The following is a 16,708-nucleotide window of genomic DNA, read 5'->3' as shown; positions in this document are numbered from 1 at the left end:
TTACTAGTTCTACGATCTGCTATTAATTATTTTTAGTTGATGTGCTTTTATTATAAAATAGGCTAAAATTATAAGAAAATACCTTTGAAGTTCTACAATCTGCTATTAATTATTTTTAGTTGATGTGCTTTTATTATAAAAGTGGCTAAAATTAGAAAAAATACCTTTGAGCTTTGCCTTTTGTTTTAAAAATATAACTATCCATTTTTAAGAAGTTCTAAATTTTATAGAAGTGGTAATTAAGGGAAGCTTGCTTGAAACAATTAAACTGGTAGTACAAGGAATTTAACCATTAATTGATACTACAAACTCTATTTTTTTGGAATGTTTAAGAAAGATCAGACACTTCTAAAATGATAATTTTTTTTAAACAACAAAGTTGAGAAGTTTTCTTCTTTTTAATATTTTACTTTTTTATTTTTATTTTTATTTTTTTTTTGAAATTTAGCCTTATAAAATAAATACCAATTTGTGCACACGTTAAGATATGAACTACTAAGCCTAATTTACAATTTCAATCTCTCATTCTCATTCTTTAAAATTTTAGTATCCATGTGAATAACTTTCAAAATTTACAATTTTTTACACTTAGCAAAACAATAGCATCTTCTTGTTCCCTATCCTCTTTTAAGTCTCATGCCCCCTTGCCTCAATTCTACCCTCAGTCATGCTCACAACCTCTGGCTATGCTCATAGATTGCTCCACCTTGGACCATCGGAACTCAAACCAACTATCGACCCGACCAATTGCAACAGAAACCATCGATTTCGACCAAACCGAATGAACCCAAAGTTATAAACATATATTCAAACCAACTGGTCAACCCAACCAATTGCAAAGCAAGCCATCGATTTCGACTAAACCGAACCAACCGAGTACTACATAGGGCTTCAAAAATTTTAATGAGTGGTGGTTCTCGTGTATGCATTTGGATCTCTTACTAATTTCAACAAACGCCACCTTAATTATCTAATGAACAAAGTTACTAGCAGAAAAACACTATAAACATATTTCATGATAAAATTTAAAAAAAGAAAATCCATCAGGAAGGCATCAATACACAGAGCAATCAACCATAAAGCTGACCAAATTTCAAGGGTTCTATTATTTGGTTAACTTAAAGTAAAGTAAAAGGTCATGAAGAGCCGCACCCATTTTCTTTGGATTTCACATTGAATTGTCAATGAAGTTCAAGGAGACCCCCCAAGCCAATCAGGGTAACCATGCTCCACCCCATAATCATAATCATAATAAAAACCCACATCATCTGCATCTGCACTTCTGTAGTCGTCTCCAAAAAACTCCAGCATTTCAAATTGATCATCTAAGTCACCAGCCACAAAATCCCAAATGTATCCGGAAGAACTTGAGTAATTTGAGCAAGCATCCCATCCGTTTGTTTCCGAATATTCTTCCAACGGGCCAACCAACTTCACTCTCGAGAACTTCTTGAACTTTTCGTCTAGTACCACGTTCCAACACCCTAGCACATCTAAATATTCGAGCTCGGGGCAATTCTCAAGGATCTTCAGCACTGATTCAGTATTGATAAGCAAATAGGCGATCTCGAGGTGCTTGAGCTTATGCATTGTTGATGCAACTGCAAGGGCCTCATCATCTTGAGAAGACTTGTCAATGGCTTCAAATGGGCACATAACTCTCTTCAACCCTGTGAGGTTTGGACAATGCTTCCCAAATGCCTCAAGGGCCGGTGCTCCGATGGTTTTACAAAAGCTTAGATCCAAAAAAGTTACAGCAGAAAACCTATCAGCAACCTGTTCTACAATGGAATTGGTTATTTCGCTTCTTGGCAGCCGTAAATTATGAAGATCTTTGCCACTGTCAATCAGGAATATCATATATCAATGTACAGAAAGTAACAACATTCAAGCATATGAGGTTGTGGACTCAATTTAGTATCTGACTCCAAGAATTGTGATGTTGTTTCCAATCCTCGCCCCATATTTTATAAAATAGACATTTTAAATCCTTTGATCTTCCAGTTTGAAATTTTTTTTGATAAGCCAGTTTGAAACTCAAAACTTGAAAAAGGGGCGTTCAGATTTTTTTTTCCATCTAAAGAACAATAGAATACTTTGGTCAAACAATATCATCTCTAAACAATGATCTTCAAAGATAACGTTAAAGAAGCCAACAAGAATAAGGGATCGTTATTGGACTCACTGTTCTGCAATCAGGGACAAACTAGAGTCATTAGGCAGACCGCTAACGCAGAGCTTGTGGAGGGAACCCGAGTTTCTTGTTATCAACATTTGAAGCATTCTATTGACAGTATCGGGATCTCGAAGTAAGCTCCAATCCATAATGTCTATCTCCTGCCAGCAGTAAGGCCCCAACACTGTTTTTCTCCATGATTTGCAAACCCTTGGGATGTCAACCAGTATCTCTTGGAGTGACAGATTCCTAAATATGAGCCCCAGTGCATCAGGGAGAAGCTCATCCCAGCGCCGGATTTCGCTATTCTCCATCAAATCTTACCACCTTCCCTTTACAGAGGTAAAAAAAGAACACTCGTGTCATACAAAAGTTACAGAAAAAGGGGGAAAAACAGAAGACTTTGAAACTAAGCATCATCTTTAGTGTTCCTTAATATCATTAGAAAGCAATGAATGGAAAAAGTTCGAGCAAATAAAGGTCAATCTTTTTTCTCTTTTTTCCATCAAATTGAAAGGGACCCTCACTCTAACTCCAATTTCCATAGTCAATTACTCCTGCGGCCGGAGGAAACACCTGCAAATTAAGCATTTCTATCTAAAAATCAGCCATCAATTTCAAATCGGAGACAAAAGGAACGCATTTTTATTTAAAAAAAAAATACCAACGATAAATAGTCCGGAATCATCTTCGGATGAAAATTGCCAGTTCAATCCGAAAGAGAGATTCAGAAGCCCAGAATTAGAGTGAACAACCAATCGGATAAAAATTTGAATTTCAAAATAGTTAGGGTATTAACATCCGCGACAGGTCGACAAAAAATCCGAAGAGATGGCTAAAATCAGCTATCCCCGCATAAGGTAGAGAGAGAAAACAAGTAAAATTCCGTGGCCTTAACAAAAATTGGAAAAAAAAAATCCAACCTTAGAAATGATTTCAATAACATTCTTGAGCGAAAATCTGGAAGAGAATATGTAACAAACTAACACAGCCGAAGAACAAGCATGTGAAGCTCGTTGAGAAGCACGAATTAAAGCAAAAGGCAAACAAAAAAAGCGAAGAATACCAGGTAAAAGAAAAAGCAGTTCTCAGATTAGTGGAGATCGGAGATTTTGGATCTTCATCGCCGTGTTTTTCAAGGCTGAGACGAACGGTCCGCGATAAAGAGTGAGATACGAGTACGAAGCCGACTGTGAAGGAGGCAGGTGGCGGATGAATGGAGCGCACACAATTCTTCGGCTCGCATCATTATTTATTATCAGATTAAAGATTGCTTCATTTTAAAATAATATATATTACATACATATATAATTGTTTATACTTAAAAATATTATTGGTGAACTAAAACAAAATACCGAATATACCCGTTAAATTGTCAGTTTTATATTTAATGTATTAAAAATTATCTGAGGTGTTTCCCTAAAAAATATGTTAGCAAAAAAGTTATTTTCGACGAAAAAAATTAATGTAATGCTAAACTATTATTTTACTAACACATTAGTACGTGAACATGTCACTCCTATAACATATAAAAAGTTCGATCATCTATTAGTAAAATTCGATAGGTCGATCAATAAAATCCATTTTTTCTAGGGGTGAGTTAAGTGACATCCATGTGTGTCTAAATATGTAAATAAAATAATAATACAAGATAATTGAAGATTTTTAATACATTGAAGATAAAATTGAAATTTTGAAAAGATTAATATGGAGAAAAATCTTTTTAACATTAGAGACTATTTGATATATTTAGCTTACAAAATTATCCGATAAAAAATCCGTTTGGCCAAATGGTTGAAAGTCCGACTCAGATATAAACCTTCACAGTTCACCCTTTGATTTTATAAAAGATATAGTTCTTAAATTTTTGAATTAAAAATTATTTTAGAATTTACATTTTGTTAATTTTCATTAAATTAACAAAAAATGAAATTATTTTGAAATTTGTCACACATATGATAAACATCTCACCATTATGCAACATGAACATGAATTCATCCTACTTCTTCTAAAAGATGGTAGGTTCGAAAAAAGTGGTAGGTTTAAAATTTCACGGAATCAAATAGTTGCATTATATACTAACTATATAAATCAACGAACTATATATGTCAAACTACATTAAAGTCTTTAATTCCATAAGCGTTTTTTTTATACAAATTCCATAAGCTTAAAGCTTATGTAAATTACATTTTATACCAAATACTAATATTTACAAATCATAAATCCACAGACTGATACAAATTACAGGAACCTATGTTATTACAATCTATTTCGTTGTCTAACCCAAATATATATTTCGCAAATCTAAACCTCCCAAACCTAAGCTTTATAAATTCATACTCACTAAGAACTCCAAAAAAAAAAAAAAAATCACCACTTTTACCGTACCCTTTCAATGGTGTGAGTGCTTCTTCATATAGTACTTGAACCAAACAATCACTTTTTTTTTTCTCTCACAAAATAATCTCTCTTTACAAAATAAACTCTCTTTACAAAATAATCTTACACTAATATAAAGAGGGAAAACTCCAAGGAGTTGAAAGCTTTGCTAAACTTGATGTTTAAAATGGCTTCTCAAGATATGAAGAAATAGAGAAAGAATGAGCAATAGGTAAATAATCTTTTGATTGATTTAGAATCTCTTTGAAAGCTACAATTATAGAATATAATGCAATTATTTGATTTTCTAAAATTTTTAGCTTGCAAGCTTACCCATTTTTTTTTCTTGATGATGGAAATATACTAATAATATGTAGGCTTTATGTAATAAATGAGTCTAGAAAAAGAGAAACTGGTAGCTTTGCTGAAAAATGAAGTATAATATATAATATCATTGAGAAGCAAAATGGCAATCATTCATTGAATATATACTCAGAATATGATATCCCAACGAAAAAAATTCACTTTAAACCAAAGTTTGGTATAACAAATAGAAAGAGGAAACTTCTCAGTAAAAAAAAATGGAAAAAGAAAAAGAGATAAGAGGAAAGCAAAACTGTAACTATGTTAAAATCAATATCAACAGAACTGGCTGTTTACAAAACAACACTCACCTTTTTATACGCATATGTGTGAAGTTTTTTTCTTATGTACAAGCGTGGAAAAAGCATTCAGATACATACATTCATTCAATCTTCTCACCTGGTTAATTAGTTCATCTGCCTTGATAATCATGTCAAGAAGGTCATGAGATCCACACGATGTCGATACGTCCCGGTAAAGTTGAGGTTGGCCTTTTGTTAGAAAGTCGTTCACCAACGACAAATCCCGGGTGCTTCGGTTCTGCTTAAAGCAAGCATTTCTTCATATTTTGAGGTGTATACAAAGCCCCACAACTGCATTACATACACAATTTTAAAAATTGATCTTATAATCAATGGTAGGTTACTTAAAAACCATAGATGAAATTAGCATGTGAGAGAACTAAGATGCTCTGCAATCACCTCAACTTCCTTCACTTCAAATTCTTCAGCATTGGCAAGGCAAGGGTTCCCGTAGGTCTCCGATATAGAACTCGACCCGTTCAATCTTAAATTTAAGAACACATTTATAACCATATAATCAAGTTGTGAGTTTACTACAGAAAATTGATAGGACTTCAAAATAGGCGTTTACTTCACACCACATAGACTACTAAAAAGGAACAGTTAATATCAGTGTTCTCACAGGTCATTGTCCAGATAGAGTGCAAAATGGCTGCCACCGCCGATGGCTAAGAAGTCGGGGGAGCACAAAGTGAAATAGTGATTTTCACCTGGTTGAATCAGTTTAAAATTTCCCTCCATGAGACTGGATCCAAAACCATGTAAGAAAGTAAACTTTATTGCAGCAATCATAGAATTCCTTCTCTCTCTTTATTTCTACGCTCTACTTACAAGGTAGTTTCTGATCCCGAATATTTAAATTCAAAAATTTTATTGGAGGCTGGAACCAAATATTCATATTAAACTAAATTTACATGTTTAATTCTATACTAGGACAATATACTTGGCGATTATGGAAATAAACTAGGTTGTTTAAACAAAACTATCCAATTTGAATATCACTGAGTTTAATGATTTGTTAATATTCAATAATATCTGAAATGGAGAAAAAGAAAAGTAGACTAGTCATTAGAAGGAGAGAGAGAAAAAAATAGTGCATCCAAAATTTTACTCATAGACCGCCGCACAAAGAAGTTACAAAAGTTTCAGCAGGAACGAGAATATGGCCCATAAAAATGGAATAAAAGCATAAATATCCCCATTTTCTAGAATGACTGTATTTCATCTCAAGAGTAGGCAGAGCAACAGTATGCATCAAAATATTATAGCTACCAAATGAGATGATCGATATTGTATCTACTTTTTTGGTATTTATTTTCATGGGCTCAGTAATGACGTCCACTTACCTTCTGCTCCAACCAATATTTAGCTCAAGTTCATAGTTGTTAATTATTTTATGATATTGGCAATATGTTGTCGATGTAATTAACAAGCGGGATCTGTTGTTACTAGTAAATCAATGTCAACTCACAAATAACAAGTCTAACATTCCCAATTATTGGTATGGAGTGATTTCTGGAGAACGAACTATTAAACAAGGATAGCAAGTACCTGTGGGGCGATAAATCACAGGATGGCCAGGTATATTTGTGAAAACAAAAGTATTATTTGTTCCCTGTTCAAGCTTCATGATTAATAAGGTGAGTTTATGCAAAATAATTCCTGGATTAGCTTAAATCAAGACATGTAAGAAGCACCTGATACTTTCTCTTGCTGCTCGGTTTTAGAGGTGCCTCCACCAAGCCGCCAAAGACAGCACCTTTACGGTCCCCAACAACCTAGAAGTGAATCATACATCAGCTATACATTGTTTGATGTAAACTGCACATATATGTAATATTTATCTGCATCGGTATTTGAATCCTCAAGATGTATTATATGTCACGAGTGTCCAAGCAATGATTTTTTTTTTTTTTTTTTTTTTGAGGAACCCAAGCAATGAATTGATTCAACTTTGGATTTTTATTTGAAGGAATTTTTCTGCACTCATTCTAAAGATATAGTTAAAGATGAATACATGTCAGAGCTAACTTGTCCATAGAAAAATCAAACTTATAGTTACCAGCAAACTAAGCCCAGACCAAAGCATACTTCTCCTATATAGAGTTGAAAGAGATATCCCATGCCTCCATGTACTGCATTGCACAATCAACATACATTTAGGAAACAGATGAAAGAGTCTAAATAACCGCAATCCTATGGTGATTTCTAGAACCATGATCCACAAAATAAAATGCTTGTCTGCACCTGTATAGCAAAAGCCATTTCCTCCCCTGTACTAGTGCTGGAAGTGAAGCATAAAGAACACTTCTTGTTTTTTCTGAAAGGAGCAGTGAAGGTTCAGAAATATCAGCAATATCAGCGGATGAAGCAACCTCTTTAACATTTGACTTCTCCATCATCTCAATGCCGGAAAATTTAGCATCATTAACTTTCATCTCAACATCACTCTTCAGCTCCTGATTTCGGTAGCCAGTGATTCTTGCAGCATGATGAAGAGCTTTACCGAGTGATTGTTTCCCCCTAGAAAACAAGCTCTTCTTCACAACAGTTTCTTTAACGGCATTGTTCATTGGCTGGCTGCCAGCCTCTTCCTGATCATCACTTATTTTGTCTGAGTCCAAGTTTTCTCGAGATTCTGAGGATGACAAGAGGGAATACAGGAATGCAGTAAATGAAGATGTATCAGGGCCATCATCCGAAAACTCAGAACCCTGTTCACTAGATGACCCTAGGTCACTGTCGTCTTTAAGGTCGCTCCCATCTTCCTAGAAGAAATCCAATCCAGTTAAAGTTTAGAGATGACTGCCTACTTATAGCGACACTTTCAAACGTCAGTTAATTCCCATTAACAAACATCTCTAAGAAGAAATTTTCAATTACATGAAAAATGCGTTATTTCTCAGCATCAGAGTGAAATTCCCTATCAACTACATTCAAACAGGAGGAATCTAACCTTCAGCCCTACATTTTTGCACAACGATTAACGATTAAGACAGATAAAGCATCACATGAAACTCGATTCTCCTGAAGCTCAGCAATTAGTCCAAAAAAATAAATGCATACTACAATCACATATTTAAGTCAATACAAATGAAATCAGAGCCGTCCCGTTAATTAAAAATACGCCGAAGAAAAACGGAAGAATCGAAGAGGAGCTGCGGAAAATGATCCTGCTTAAAGCATAACAAAAACCGGAAAGAATTGGAAACCTAATCCATATGAGAGAGAAAAACTCACAGGTGCGTGAGATTGAGGATGAGCAGAGGTTCTCGCAGAAGGTTTATCGGAGATTGGGTTGAGGAGGACGGTGGTGATATCAGAGACAAAATGAACTGCTCTGCTGCGTAAAGATTGTTGCTTATGTTTACCCATTATAGCATTTGAAGTAAAAGAGGAGGAATCAATTGATTTCCAGCAAAATCCCCAATCCTCAGCTCAGCTTATTCTCCATTAAAATTCAGATTCTCTTTGCTTCCCACTCGATCATCCTCCTCCTCTCCGCCATTGATTCTGCCGCATACGAACTAAAAATCCTTTTTCTCTCTCTACAAAAAGACCAGAATAGAAGAAAGTCTTGCTCTGCTTTATCAATTCTCTTTGGTTTCCTCGTGGACCTCTGTTTGTTCAGATTAAGCTACGAGTTTGGTGAGCAGGTACCATGGATAGCGGAGGAAACACGACAATATTTTCTATATTATTATTTGCATATAGGTAACAGTTGACTCCATGGCCCAATGGATAAGGCGCTGGTCTACGGAACCAGAGATTCTGGGTTCGATCCCCAGTGGAGTCGTTTCGTTTTTTCAAGAACCATTGTTGTTTACTTATTGTTTAAGTAAACCAATAGCTATTTTAATAAACATATCTAATTACCTATCTTATTTTAATGCTCACTTTTTTTTATAATGTTCTATCAAATATATTTGTCCATATTTTTTAATTTTAAAACTTTACACCGATATTTAAAAATTAAAATATTTTATAATGGTTGTTTTTTTTTTAATAAGATAATGGTTGTTAGTTCTTTTTCTTTTAATAAACTAACCCAACAGTTATTTTAATAAACATATACAATAATTTATTTTTGATAAGTATTGTTCAATTTTTTTTAATCTTCTTATCAAATATATTTGTTCACATTTTAAAATTTTAAAATATTCTTACAAATTATGTGCATATAAATCATTTAAAACTTTTTTTGTTTATATTTTAAAATTTTAGAATATTCTTACAAATTATGTGCATATAAATCATTTAAAACTTTTTTTTGTCCTAAAAACTGAAATTTTACCCCGGGTGTTTTGAGAACTAAGTTTTTATTTATTTATTTGTTAGTACAACGAGCGAGGGTGAAAAATTCAAATTCATAATCTCTTAATCATAGATTAGTGCCAATTACCACTTAGGTAATTAAGCTCGGGTTGGCAACTAAGTTTTTAATTAAAAATACTTCAGAGAAATTTTTTTTTACTAAAATTATATTAAATTATAAGTTTACTCTAAAATTTCATGTCTATTTATTTTATAATAATTTTGTCCAGGTTCATAAACTTTCAAAGTTTTTAGTTAAATGAATTTTTGGGGTGGGAGATCGAACTTATTACTACTGAGCTATGCTCGCTTTGGCATATCTCAATGGTAATTATTAATTATTATATGCCATAATTTTAAAAATATAAAAGTTGATATTTATATATAAAAGTTGATATTTATATAACAAGATTAAATTCTCTTTAAAAAGAAAGATTAAATGTTGCTATTTATCATTTATAAAGTGTTTAAATTAATGTAACGTCTAGCGTTTGTAGTCCAACGGTTAGGATAATTGCCTTCCAAGCAATAGGCCCGGGTTCGACTCCCGGCAAACGCATATGCCAACTTTTCCCATTTTCTTCTGTCTTATTATTTAATTTAACTGCGCTTTACCGTGTACAATTAAACAAATAAAAATAGAGTGCATACTGCATAATAATAATAATAATTTTGCTTATTTTACTATTATCCTTTTTAACTTTAGCTATAAAATTGGAAACCAAATTTTCAATCTTAAACAAAAATAATAAATCCACTGCTCAAATTGAATTAGAAAGATAAATATGCAATTATCTATTACATAAATTTTAAGTAAATTAACATCATGTATATATCATGTTCTAATTTAGGTTATAAAATTGGAGATCAAATTCTCAATCTCGAAGAAAAGTAATAGATTGTTTATGTATTGCTCAAATTAAATTAATAAAATATAAAAATATGCAATTAATATCTACTTGTATGTTTGTGTCAATCTACTGTAAAAAGTTTGGAAATTGCACTGCATAACAAAAAAAAATCTTGTATGTATTTTAAAATATATCACATATTTTCAAAAAATTTCAAATATAACGCAAATTTCACTTATATCAGTAATATACCATATACTCATATATATATTTTTTAGTACAACGTGTGGAGGTGGGAGTTCGAATTCATGACCTTTTGGGCGGAGATAGGTGCCTTAACCAATTGAGCTATGTTCGGTTTGACCCATATACTCATATCAGTAGTATATCATATAGATATTACATACATATTGTACAGACACTTATATTAGTAGTATATCAAATTTATATCACATACATATATCAGTAATCAGATGTATTACATATATATTATATATGTATATCATTTGGATAAAGTTGTCATTTTAAAATCGAACCTCCGTTTTTTTTAAAAGTGATATATTTGGAAAAAAAAAAAACTAAATGTGGTTATTATTTTACTAATTTTACTAAATATTTTTGTCATATTTACAACTGTTCCTACAAATTTTTTAATAAATCTTTTAACATAATATTTTATGTTCATGTAATTAATATTGTTAGTTTAATAAAAAAAAAAAAAAAAAAAAACTTACTCGTAGCATTTAGGAATCACTCTTGTGATAGATGATTCTTAACTATCGTGGGTTGTGTCATTTGTATAAAAGGATCCAGAAAATTTAAAAATAATTTTAAAAGAATGAATTCAAATTCTATGGGCCATCCATTTAAGAATTAATATCCTACATGACTAAAAATCAATTAACGTAGCATAGTTCCTCAACAACCATTTCAAATCATATAATATTAAGGTTACAAAATTAACCACAAAAATTTACTCGACTCAAAATTGAAAGTTTAAGAACTTGTTAAAAATTTTGTAAAATAATAGTTATGATCCAGATTCAAATCTTCGAGGAGTAAAAATTAAAGAAATTGCAATGTGTAGCAAAAATCTTTTAAGTGTTTTAAAACATGTCACATCTTTTTAAAATTTTCAAATGTAGCACAAATTTTCACTTATAAAATACTCATATAACTAGTATATCACATACATATTGCACAAACACTTATATCACTAGCATGTCATATATATATCACATCCATATTGTACATATATCAAACAATCATATCAGTAATATATCAGATATTATCATATATATATACCAATAATAAGATACATTACAAATATATTATATATTATAGATATATATCATTTGAGTTATCGTGGGCCAAATTTGCTAATACTAAATACTCGTCGGTCATATAGTGGCACCCATTTATCTAGTTAGAAGTCTCCCGAATCCCGATAGACAGGACAAATAATTGACATGAATCACAATGATTTCTTTTTCTTTTTCTTTTTTAGAAGATTACAATGATTTTCTTTTTTCGAAAAATTTATTTTTCTACAATCGAAAGCTGGACGTGACAACATTACCATGAATTTCCACGGCTATTTATTTATAGGGCCCCCCTTTCCATCGCTTATACCGATTTCATTCCATATTCTGATCTCACAGAAGAAAACTAGACACTCTCGATCGTAATCAGGTAACGGAAGTGACAATGGCGACCATCAAAGTTCCGGAGCATGTTCCTTCTCCTGCCGAAGACTGTGAGCAGCTTCGCAAAGCTTTCCAAGGTTTGTAATTCAAATCTAGTTTTTTGTCTCTCATTAGAGTCGAGGTTTGAGGATCCAGGTTTTGTTGCACCTTGATCGATGATGATTATGTTGTGAAGATTTTGTATGTCTGTCTGATCAATTTTTTTGCGCATTTTTTTGGCATGTGATCGCCTAAACGTAAATCGAAATGAAGCTACGTCGATTGAAATTTCTGATCTGCTGGAAATCATTATTGAATTCTTTCTGTTCATCAACTGTCGGCTTGATCTATATTTCTGTTAGATGCTTCAACTTACGGTAGTTAAGTCACTGTCACACAGAATATAGATGTCTTGTGAAATTGTGTAGCAGTAAGTACTCTTTTATTTATGCAATTTGTAGTGTTTAATGGCTCTCCGATCTACGTTTGGTTAACGGGAATTTTCTGGTTATCGTTCCGTTTAATAACTGCTCCGTTGTGACTTATGGTCGATCAACGTGCAGGATGGGGAACGAACGAGGACTTGATAATATCCATTTTGGCTCACAGAAATGCAGCTCAGAGATGTTTAATTCGGAAAACCTACGCTGAAATATATGGTGAAGATCTTCTTAAAGAACTAGACAAAGAACTTTCGAGTGATTTTGAGGCAAGACTTCTGTTTCGTATTTCACCTCTCAAAATTCGCAATCGCTTGGATTGAAAGTCGGTTTTTGTGATAAAGTATTTGTACAGGGCAAGATATTTTTCCAGAATTTATTCACCCCTTTCTGTTTCCATGAATTTTGTTGTGCTTCATACAGCGGATTGTACTTTTGTGGACATTGCAACCTGCAGAACGTGATGCATTTATGGCCAATGAAGCAACAAAGAGGTCAACCTCAAACAATTTGGTCATTGTGGAAATAGCTTGTACTCGACCATTGCTCGAACTATTCAAGGTGAGGCAGGCCTATCATGCCCGTTTCAAGAAATCTCTTGAAGAAGATGTTGCATATCATACATCTGGAGATATCCGCAAGGTATCAGAGTTAATTTTTCACGTACTTGGCTACTAGATTATTTTGAAACATTTAAGCAATTTCAGCAAACATGAGAGAATTCAATGGCTCTTGATAAACTCAGAGAATGAGCCAAGAAAATGCTTGAGGGAAACGAAATTTCCAAAAGCTAATAACTGTGGACCGAGTTTCAATTTCTCTCTGACAATTCTTCAACTTTATTTGTTGAAAGTCGCCCTGACTAAAACTTTCTGCAGCTTTTGGTCCCTCTCGTTAGCTCACTTCGGTACGAGGGAGATGAGGTGAACAAAACCTTAGCGAAATCAGAGGCTAAAGTACTCCATGAGAAGATAGCAGGGAAGGAATACAACCATGAGGAACTCATTAGAATTCTGACGACTAGGAGCAAAGCACAATTACTTGCAACAGTTAACCTCTACAACAACGAGTACGGTAATCCCATCAATAAGGTAAATATGTACGCATCTGATCTGCCATAAGCGCAACTATTTCAGGGTTTGAGTATTAGTTTTGAATTCTATCCTTTGCTTTCATGTAGAAGCTCTTCATTTCCTTAAGACTACTTTTTAAATATGTACATCACCAGAAGGAAGAACAAAGACTTCTCATAAAATTTGAATCAATAACATTACCCCCGGCCCCAACTAAAAATGCCATGGGGAAATAGTCCATTAAATACAATTCTCCCATCCGGGTAGCATCAGTTCATTGCAACTGATGAATAAATTCAAAACTTAATGAACTATACATGTCAAACAATGAGTGTTTAAATCACTCACACACTGCATAATCCATCTAACTAATAATTAGCAAATTTTATTTATACTAGATTCGACTTGTAACTTTGGAAGGGCCTATTTTCAGGATTTGAAGGCCGACCCCAATGACGAGTACCTGAAGTTACTGAGAACAACCATCAAGTGTTTGACCTTTCCAGAAAGACATTTCGCAAAAGTCCTTCGGTTGGCCATTGACAAGATGGGGACAGATGAGTGGGCTCTTGCTAGAGTGATTTCTTCTCGAGCTGAAACCGATTTGGAGCGCATCAAAGAAGAATACTATCGCAGGAACAGCATTCCTCTGGATCGTGCCATTGCCAAAGACACTTCTGGGGACTTCGAGAAAATGGCTCTGGAGTTGATTGGACATGGTGATGCCTGAGTTCCTCTTGTTCAGGAAAGTTACTTTGCTTTGTTTATCTGTTTGTTTGCTTGAACTTCGAACATGGAGAACCAAATGCTTTGCTTTTTACACAGTGGGATCTGCCCGTGAGAAAGCTACATAACTGGTTTGTCTTCATCTTCATGTCTTTTCCTGTGTAATCTGTTGGATTTCCTACATGTATCTGTTTCCAAAGGCATAGAATAAGTAAGATTTTCTTTCCTACAGATTCTTTGTCGTTTCTGGAGAAGACAAAATGATCAAAGGTGAGGTGAAATTCCATTTTCACCTTCACTAATGATAACATTAACTTGAAAAGTAAGGATTATATGAAATTTGCTCTCTTAAGAGATGAATATCATCTGAAAATTTTGATCTTCATAGATAAAATTTGAAAACAAGATTCACTACTAAAATAAATTGCTTAGTAACACCTTGAAATATGCAATCTTTTGCCTTGAAAATAAACTATATAAATGCATCATGGAAGAGAGGGAAAATAGTTTTTTCTTCAGAAAAATGAATTGTTTGTTAATTATAATAATTATTATTATTTTGCAGTTGGTATGAAGATACATAACTGACCGATAAACGCACTCAACTTGTCGGAGCCCCCTTTGAAACAGTAGACCCTGACTTTCACTTTTTCCTCAAAACGTTGTTTTTGTTTGAATTCATTTTTCCTTTTTCACTTTTGTCTTTAAAACTTTGTTTTTACATTTATCATTATTTTTCTAGTTCAACAAATGTAATATGAAACTAGGAGATCGTCTTTAACCTTGTAAAGTAATAAATTTCTCAACCATTAAACTAAGTAGTATTTTTATTATTTTTTATTTTTTGCTAATGGAGAATTGAGATGATTCCAAGAATTGTCCAATTTACCATAAGAAAGTGGATTATCTAACTCATCACAAGAATTTTTATTTGTACAAGGAACATTTGGATTTCAAACTTGCTATCCAAACGTGCTTGGTGGTGCCAAATTAGCTTCCATGCCACACTTCATAGTTCATTCTAGTCTATGAACTTTGCACAAAAATTCATTTTAGTTCTTATAGTTAATCTTTAATAAATTACTGTATAAAATCTTCAAATAGGCATGATTTTTTTCTTGTTTACTTGACAAGTAGATATTTACACAAATAAGCATTTGAGGTCATAGAAATAAATTAGTTGTATTTTGAAACAAGTACAAATATTTGTTGAAGAATTAATAAACTATTAATGATAATGATGAAAATAGTTTATTAGGAGAAATTTAAAGATTAAAATAAAATACACGATTAAAATGAATCACCGGGATCTGGAAACCTTATTTCTTATCTTCCAAGATTTATGATTGAAGTTTGGTTGCTAGTGCTAGGTGGCTGTCACCACTCAATCAACCTTGTAATTATGGAAAATTGAAAAGATACCTGCTGAATATGGAGCTATAATTGACTTGTGGAAAATTTCATTCTCGTTTGTCATAGCAGCAGCACCCATTAAATTCAAATAATATCAATTAAATTCAAATAATTAAGATGTGTCAAATTAGAATAGATATTAATGAAAAAAAATAAATAATATATCACTTAATGGCATATCAAATTTGGATAGATATTATGTCACTACTAAAAGGTTTTAGTTAAATAGTAGAACTATTAGGTAAATATTTTATTTGAGGCTGTCAGTTTCCTTTTACCATTGGTTAGTTCTAATGTTGTTAGTGCATGTTGTTAGTTCTAATGTTATTATTATCAATTCTTGTGCATTCAGATTTCATCTTCAATGCAGTGAGAAAAGAATTCAAATTTTAAACGCCCAAACACAATACGTGCTTAGAACCTCCGTTCCCGTATTTTTGAGAGAAATGTCGGAATAAGTAATCTTGCAAAAATTAATTTAAATATAATTAATTTTTTAAAATAACAGTGATCCTTAAAAATCAATTTAAAATGATTTTCAATTTTCTTAAAATCAATTTTTTTTTAATTTGTCAAACATAATCAATAGAAAGAGAAGTGATTTTGACAATGACAAAAGTAATTTTGACCATGTTAAAATCACTCACAAACACGTTCTCAATCTGAATAAGGGAAAAAGTGGGACGGGTCCATTGAAATAGGACAACATCTTGCAAGAGCTTTTTACTATTGCTATTTATATCACATATTCAAAGGAAAACGCAAACCCAGGTATTACATTCTCATTTTGCATGTCAATATTTTTCGTCAATATTTTTATGTACATAAATTCAACGACATCAACATGAGAGATAAATTAACATTTTCATAGTATTAGAAAAAATCTGACATTTTCATTTTAAATATTAATTATAATTTTTTAAAAAGAATATCAATCGATATTTAAGACTTTGATATGATCTCCAACTACACTGGGCCTCTCCTCA

General features: G+C 32.7%; 3 protein-coding genes and 2 non-coding genes across 15 annotated transcripts; 3 read left to right on the top strand and 2 right to left on the bottom strand.

Moving 5' to 3' along the window:
- Window positions 1-987: 987 nt before the first annotated feature.
- LOC111008399 (F-box protein FBW2) lies at window positions 988-3,421 on the bottom strand. 7 transcript variants are annotated; one of them, XM_022281090.2, is made up of 4 exons: window positions 3,243-3,421; window positions 2,704-2,769; window positions 2,186-2,508; window positions 988-1,840 (listed from the first exon to the last, which is right to left on the bottom strand). In XM_022281090.2, exons 3-4 carry the CDS (start codon window positions 2,488-2,490, stop codon window positions 1,192-1,194), a joined length of 954 nt encoding a protein of 317 aa, XP_022136782.1. In that variant the 5' UTR covers window positions 2,491-2,508; window positions 2,704-2,769; window positions 3,243-3,421; the 3' UTR covers window positions 988-1,191. The 7 variants fall into 7 exon arrangements, with proteins under 7 accessions (XP_022136782.1, XP_022136781.1, XP_022136783.1 ...); XM_022281089.2 differs by having other exon boundaries at window positions 2,704-2,752; XM_022281091.2 differs by having other exon boundaries at window positions 2,186-2,503; window positions 2,704-2,752.
- Window positions 3,422-5,155: 1,734 nt separating this feature from the next.
- Window positions 5,156-8,853, bottom strand: LOC111008430 (TLD-domain containing nucleolar protein). Its single transcript, XM_022281132.2, has 8 exons — window positions 8,461-8,853; window positions 7,468-7,988; window positions 7,283-7,355; window positions 6,918-6,998; window positions 6,772-6,835; window positions 5,843-5,930; window positions 5,620-5,704; window positions 5,156-5,511 (listed from the first exon to the last, which is right to left on the bottom strand). The coding sequence occupies exons 1-8, from the start codon at window positions 8,593-8,595 to the stop codon at window positions 5,428-5,430; spliced, it is 1,131 nt and encodes a 376-aa protein (XP_022136824.1). The 5' UTR covers window positions 8,596-8,853; the 3' UTR covers window positions 5,156-5,427.
- A 90-nt stretch (window positions 8,854-8,943) lies between these two features.
- On the top strand, window positions 8,944-9,016 carry TRNAR-ACG (transfer RNA arginine (anticodon ACG)). The gene has a single exon. It is a non-coding gene; the product is annotated as a tRNA-Arg (tRNA).
- Window positions 9,017-10,021: 1,005 nt separating this feature from the next.
- Window positions 10,022-10,093, top strand: TRNAG-UCC (transfer RNA glycine (anticodon UCC)). Its single transcript has one exon. It is a non-coding gene; the product is annotated as a tRNA-Gly (tRNA).
- A 1,877-nt stretch (window positions 10,094-11,970) lies between these two features.
- On the top strand, window positions 11,971-15,127 carry LOC111008491 (annexin D2). Of its 5 annotated transcripts, none has more exons than XR_002601106.2 (7): window positions 11,971-12,168; window positions 12,634-12,779; window positions 12,934-13,152; window positions 13,389-13,601; window positions 14,017-14,440; window positions 14,542-14,579; window positions 14,875-15,127. XR_002601106.2 is itself a non-coding variant. In XM_022281222.2 (5 exons), the coding sequence occupies exons 1-5, from the start codon at window positions 12,093-12,095 to the stop codon at window positions 14,311-14,313; spliced, it is 951 nt and encodes a 316-aa protein (XP_022136914.1). In that variant the 5' UTR covers window positions 11,971-12,092; the 3' UTR covers window positions 14,314-14,540. The 5 variants fall into 5 exon arrangements, 1 of the variants encoding a protein (XP_022136914.1); XR_002601105.2 differs by having other exon boundaries at window positions 14,542-14,631; XR_015788489.1 differs by lacking the exon at window positions 14,542-14,579.
- The last annotated feature ends 1,581 nt before the right edge of the window (window positions 15,128-16,708 follow it).

The sequence above is a fragment of the Momordica charantia genome (assembly GCF_013281855.1).
Source record: "Momordica charantia cultivar OHB3-1 chromosome 10 unlocalized genomic scaffold, Mcharantia_2.0 BLBB01000010.1, whole genome shotgun sequence".
Taxonomy (NCBI): Eukaryota; Viridiplantae; Streptophyta; class Magnoliopsida; order Cucurbitales; family Cucurbitaceae; genus Momordica; species Momordica charantia.
Note: the sequence above shows the minus strand (reverse complement) of the source record. Positions and strands in the feature narration are given on the sequence as shown.

Coding starts and splice junctions, on each gene's coding strand:
- LOC111008399 (XM_022281090.2), bottom strand. CDS start 2,490: ATGGAGAATAGCGAAATCCGGCGCTGGGATGAGCTTCTCCCTGATGCA. Junction 1,841..2,185: donor TTGTCCCTGATTGCAGAACA/GTGAGTCCAATA, acceptor CCTGATTGACAG/TGGCAAAGATCTTCATAATT.
- LOC111008430 (XM_022281132.2), bottom strand. CDS start 8,595: ATGGGTAAACATAAGCAACAATCTTTACGCAGCAGAGCAGTTCATTTT. Junction 6,836..6,917: donor GCAGCAAGAGAAAGTATCAG/GTGCTTCTTACA, acceptor AAGCTTGAACAG/GGAACAAATAATACTTTTGT. Junction 5,931..6,771: donor TGTGATTTATCGCCCCACAG/GTACTTGCTATC, acceptor TGATTCAACCAG/GTGAAAATCACTATTTCACT.
- LOC111008491 (XM_022281222.2), top strand. CDS start 12,093: ATGGCGACCATCAAAGTTCCGGAGCATGTTCCTTCTCCTGCCGAAGAC. Junction 12,169..12,633: donor GCTTCGCAAAGCTTTCCAAG/GTTTGTAATTCA, acceptor ATCAACGTGCAG/GATGGGGAACGAACGAGGAC. Junction 12,780..12,933: donor AACTTTCGAGTGATTTTGAG/GCAAGACTTCTG, acceptor TGCTTCATACAG/CGGATTGTACTTTTGTGGAC.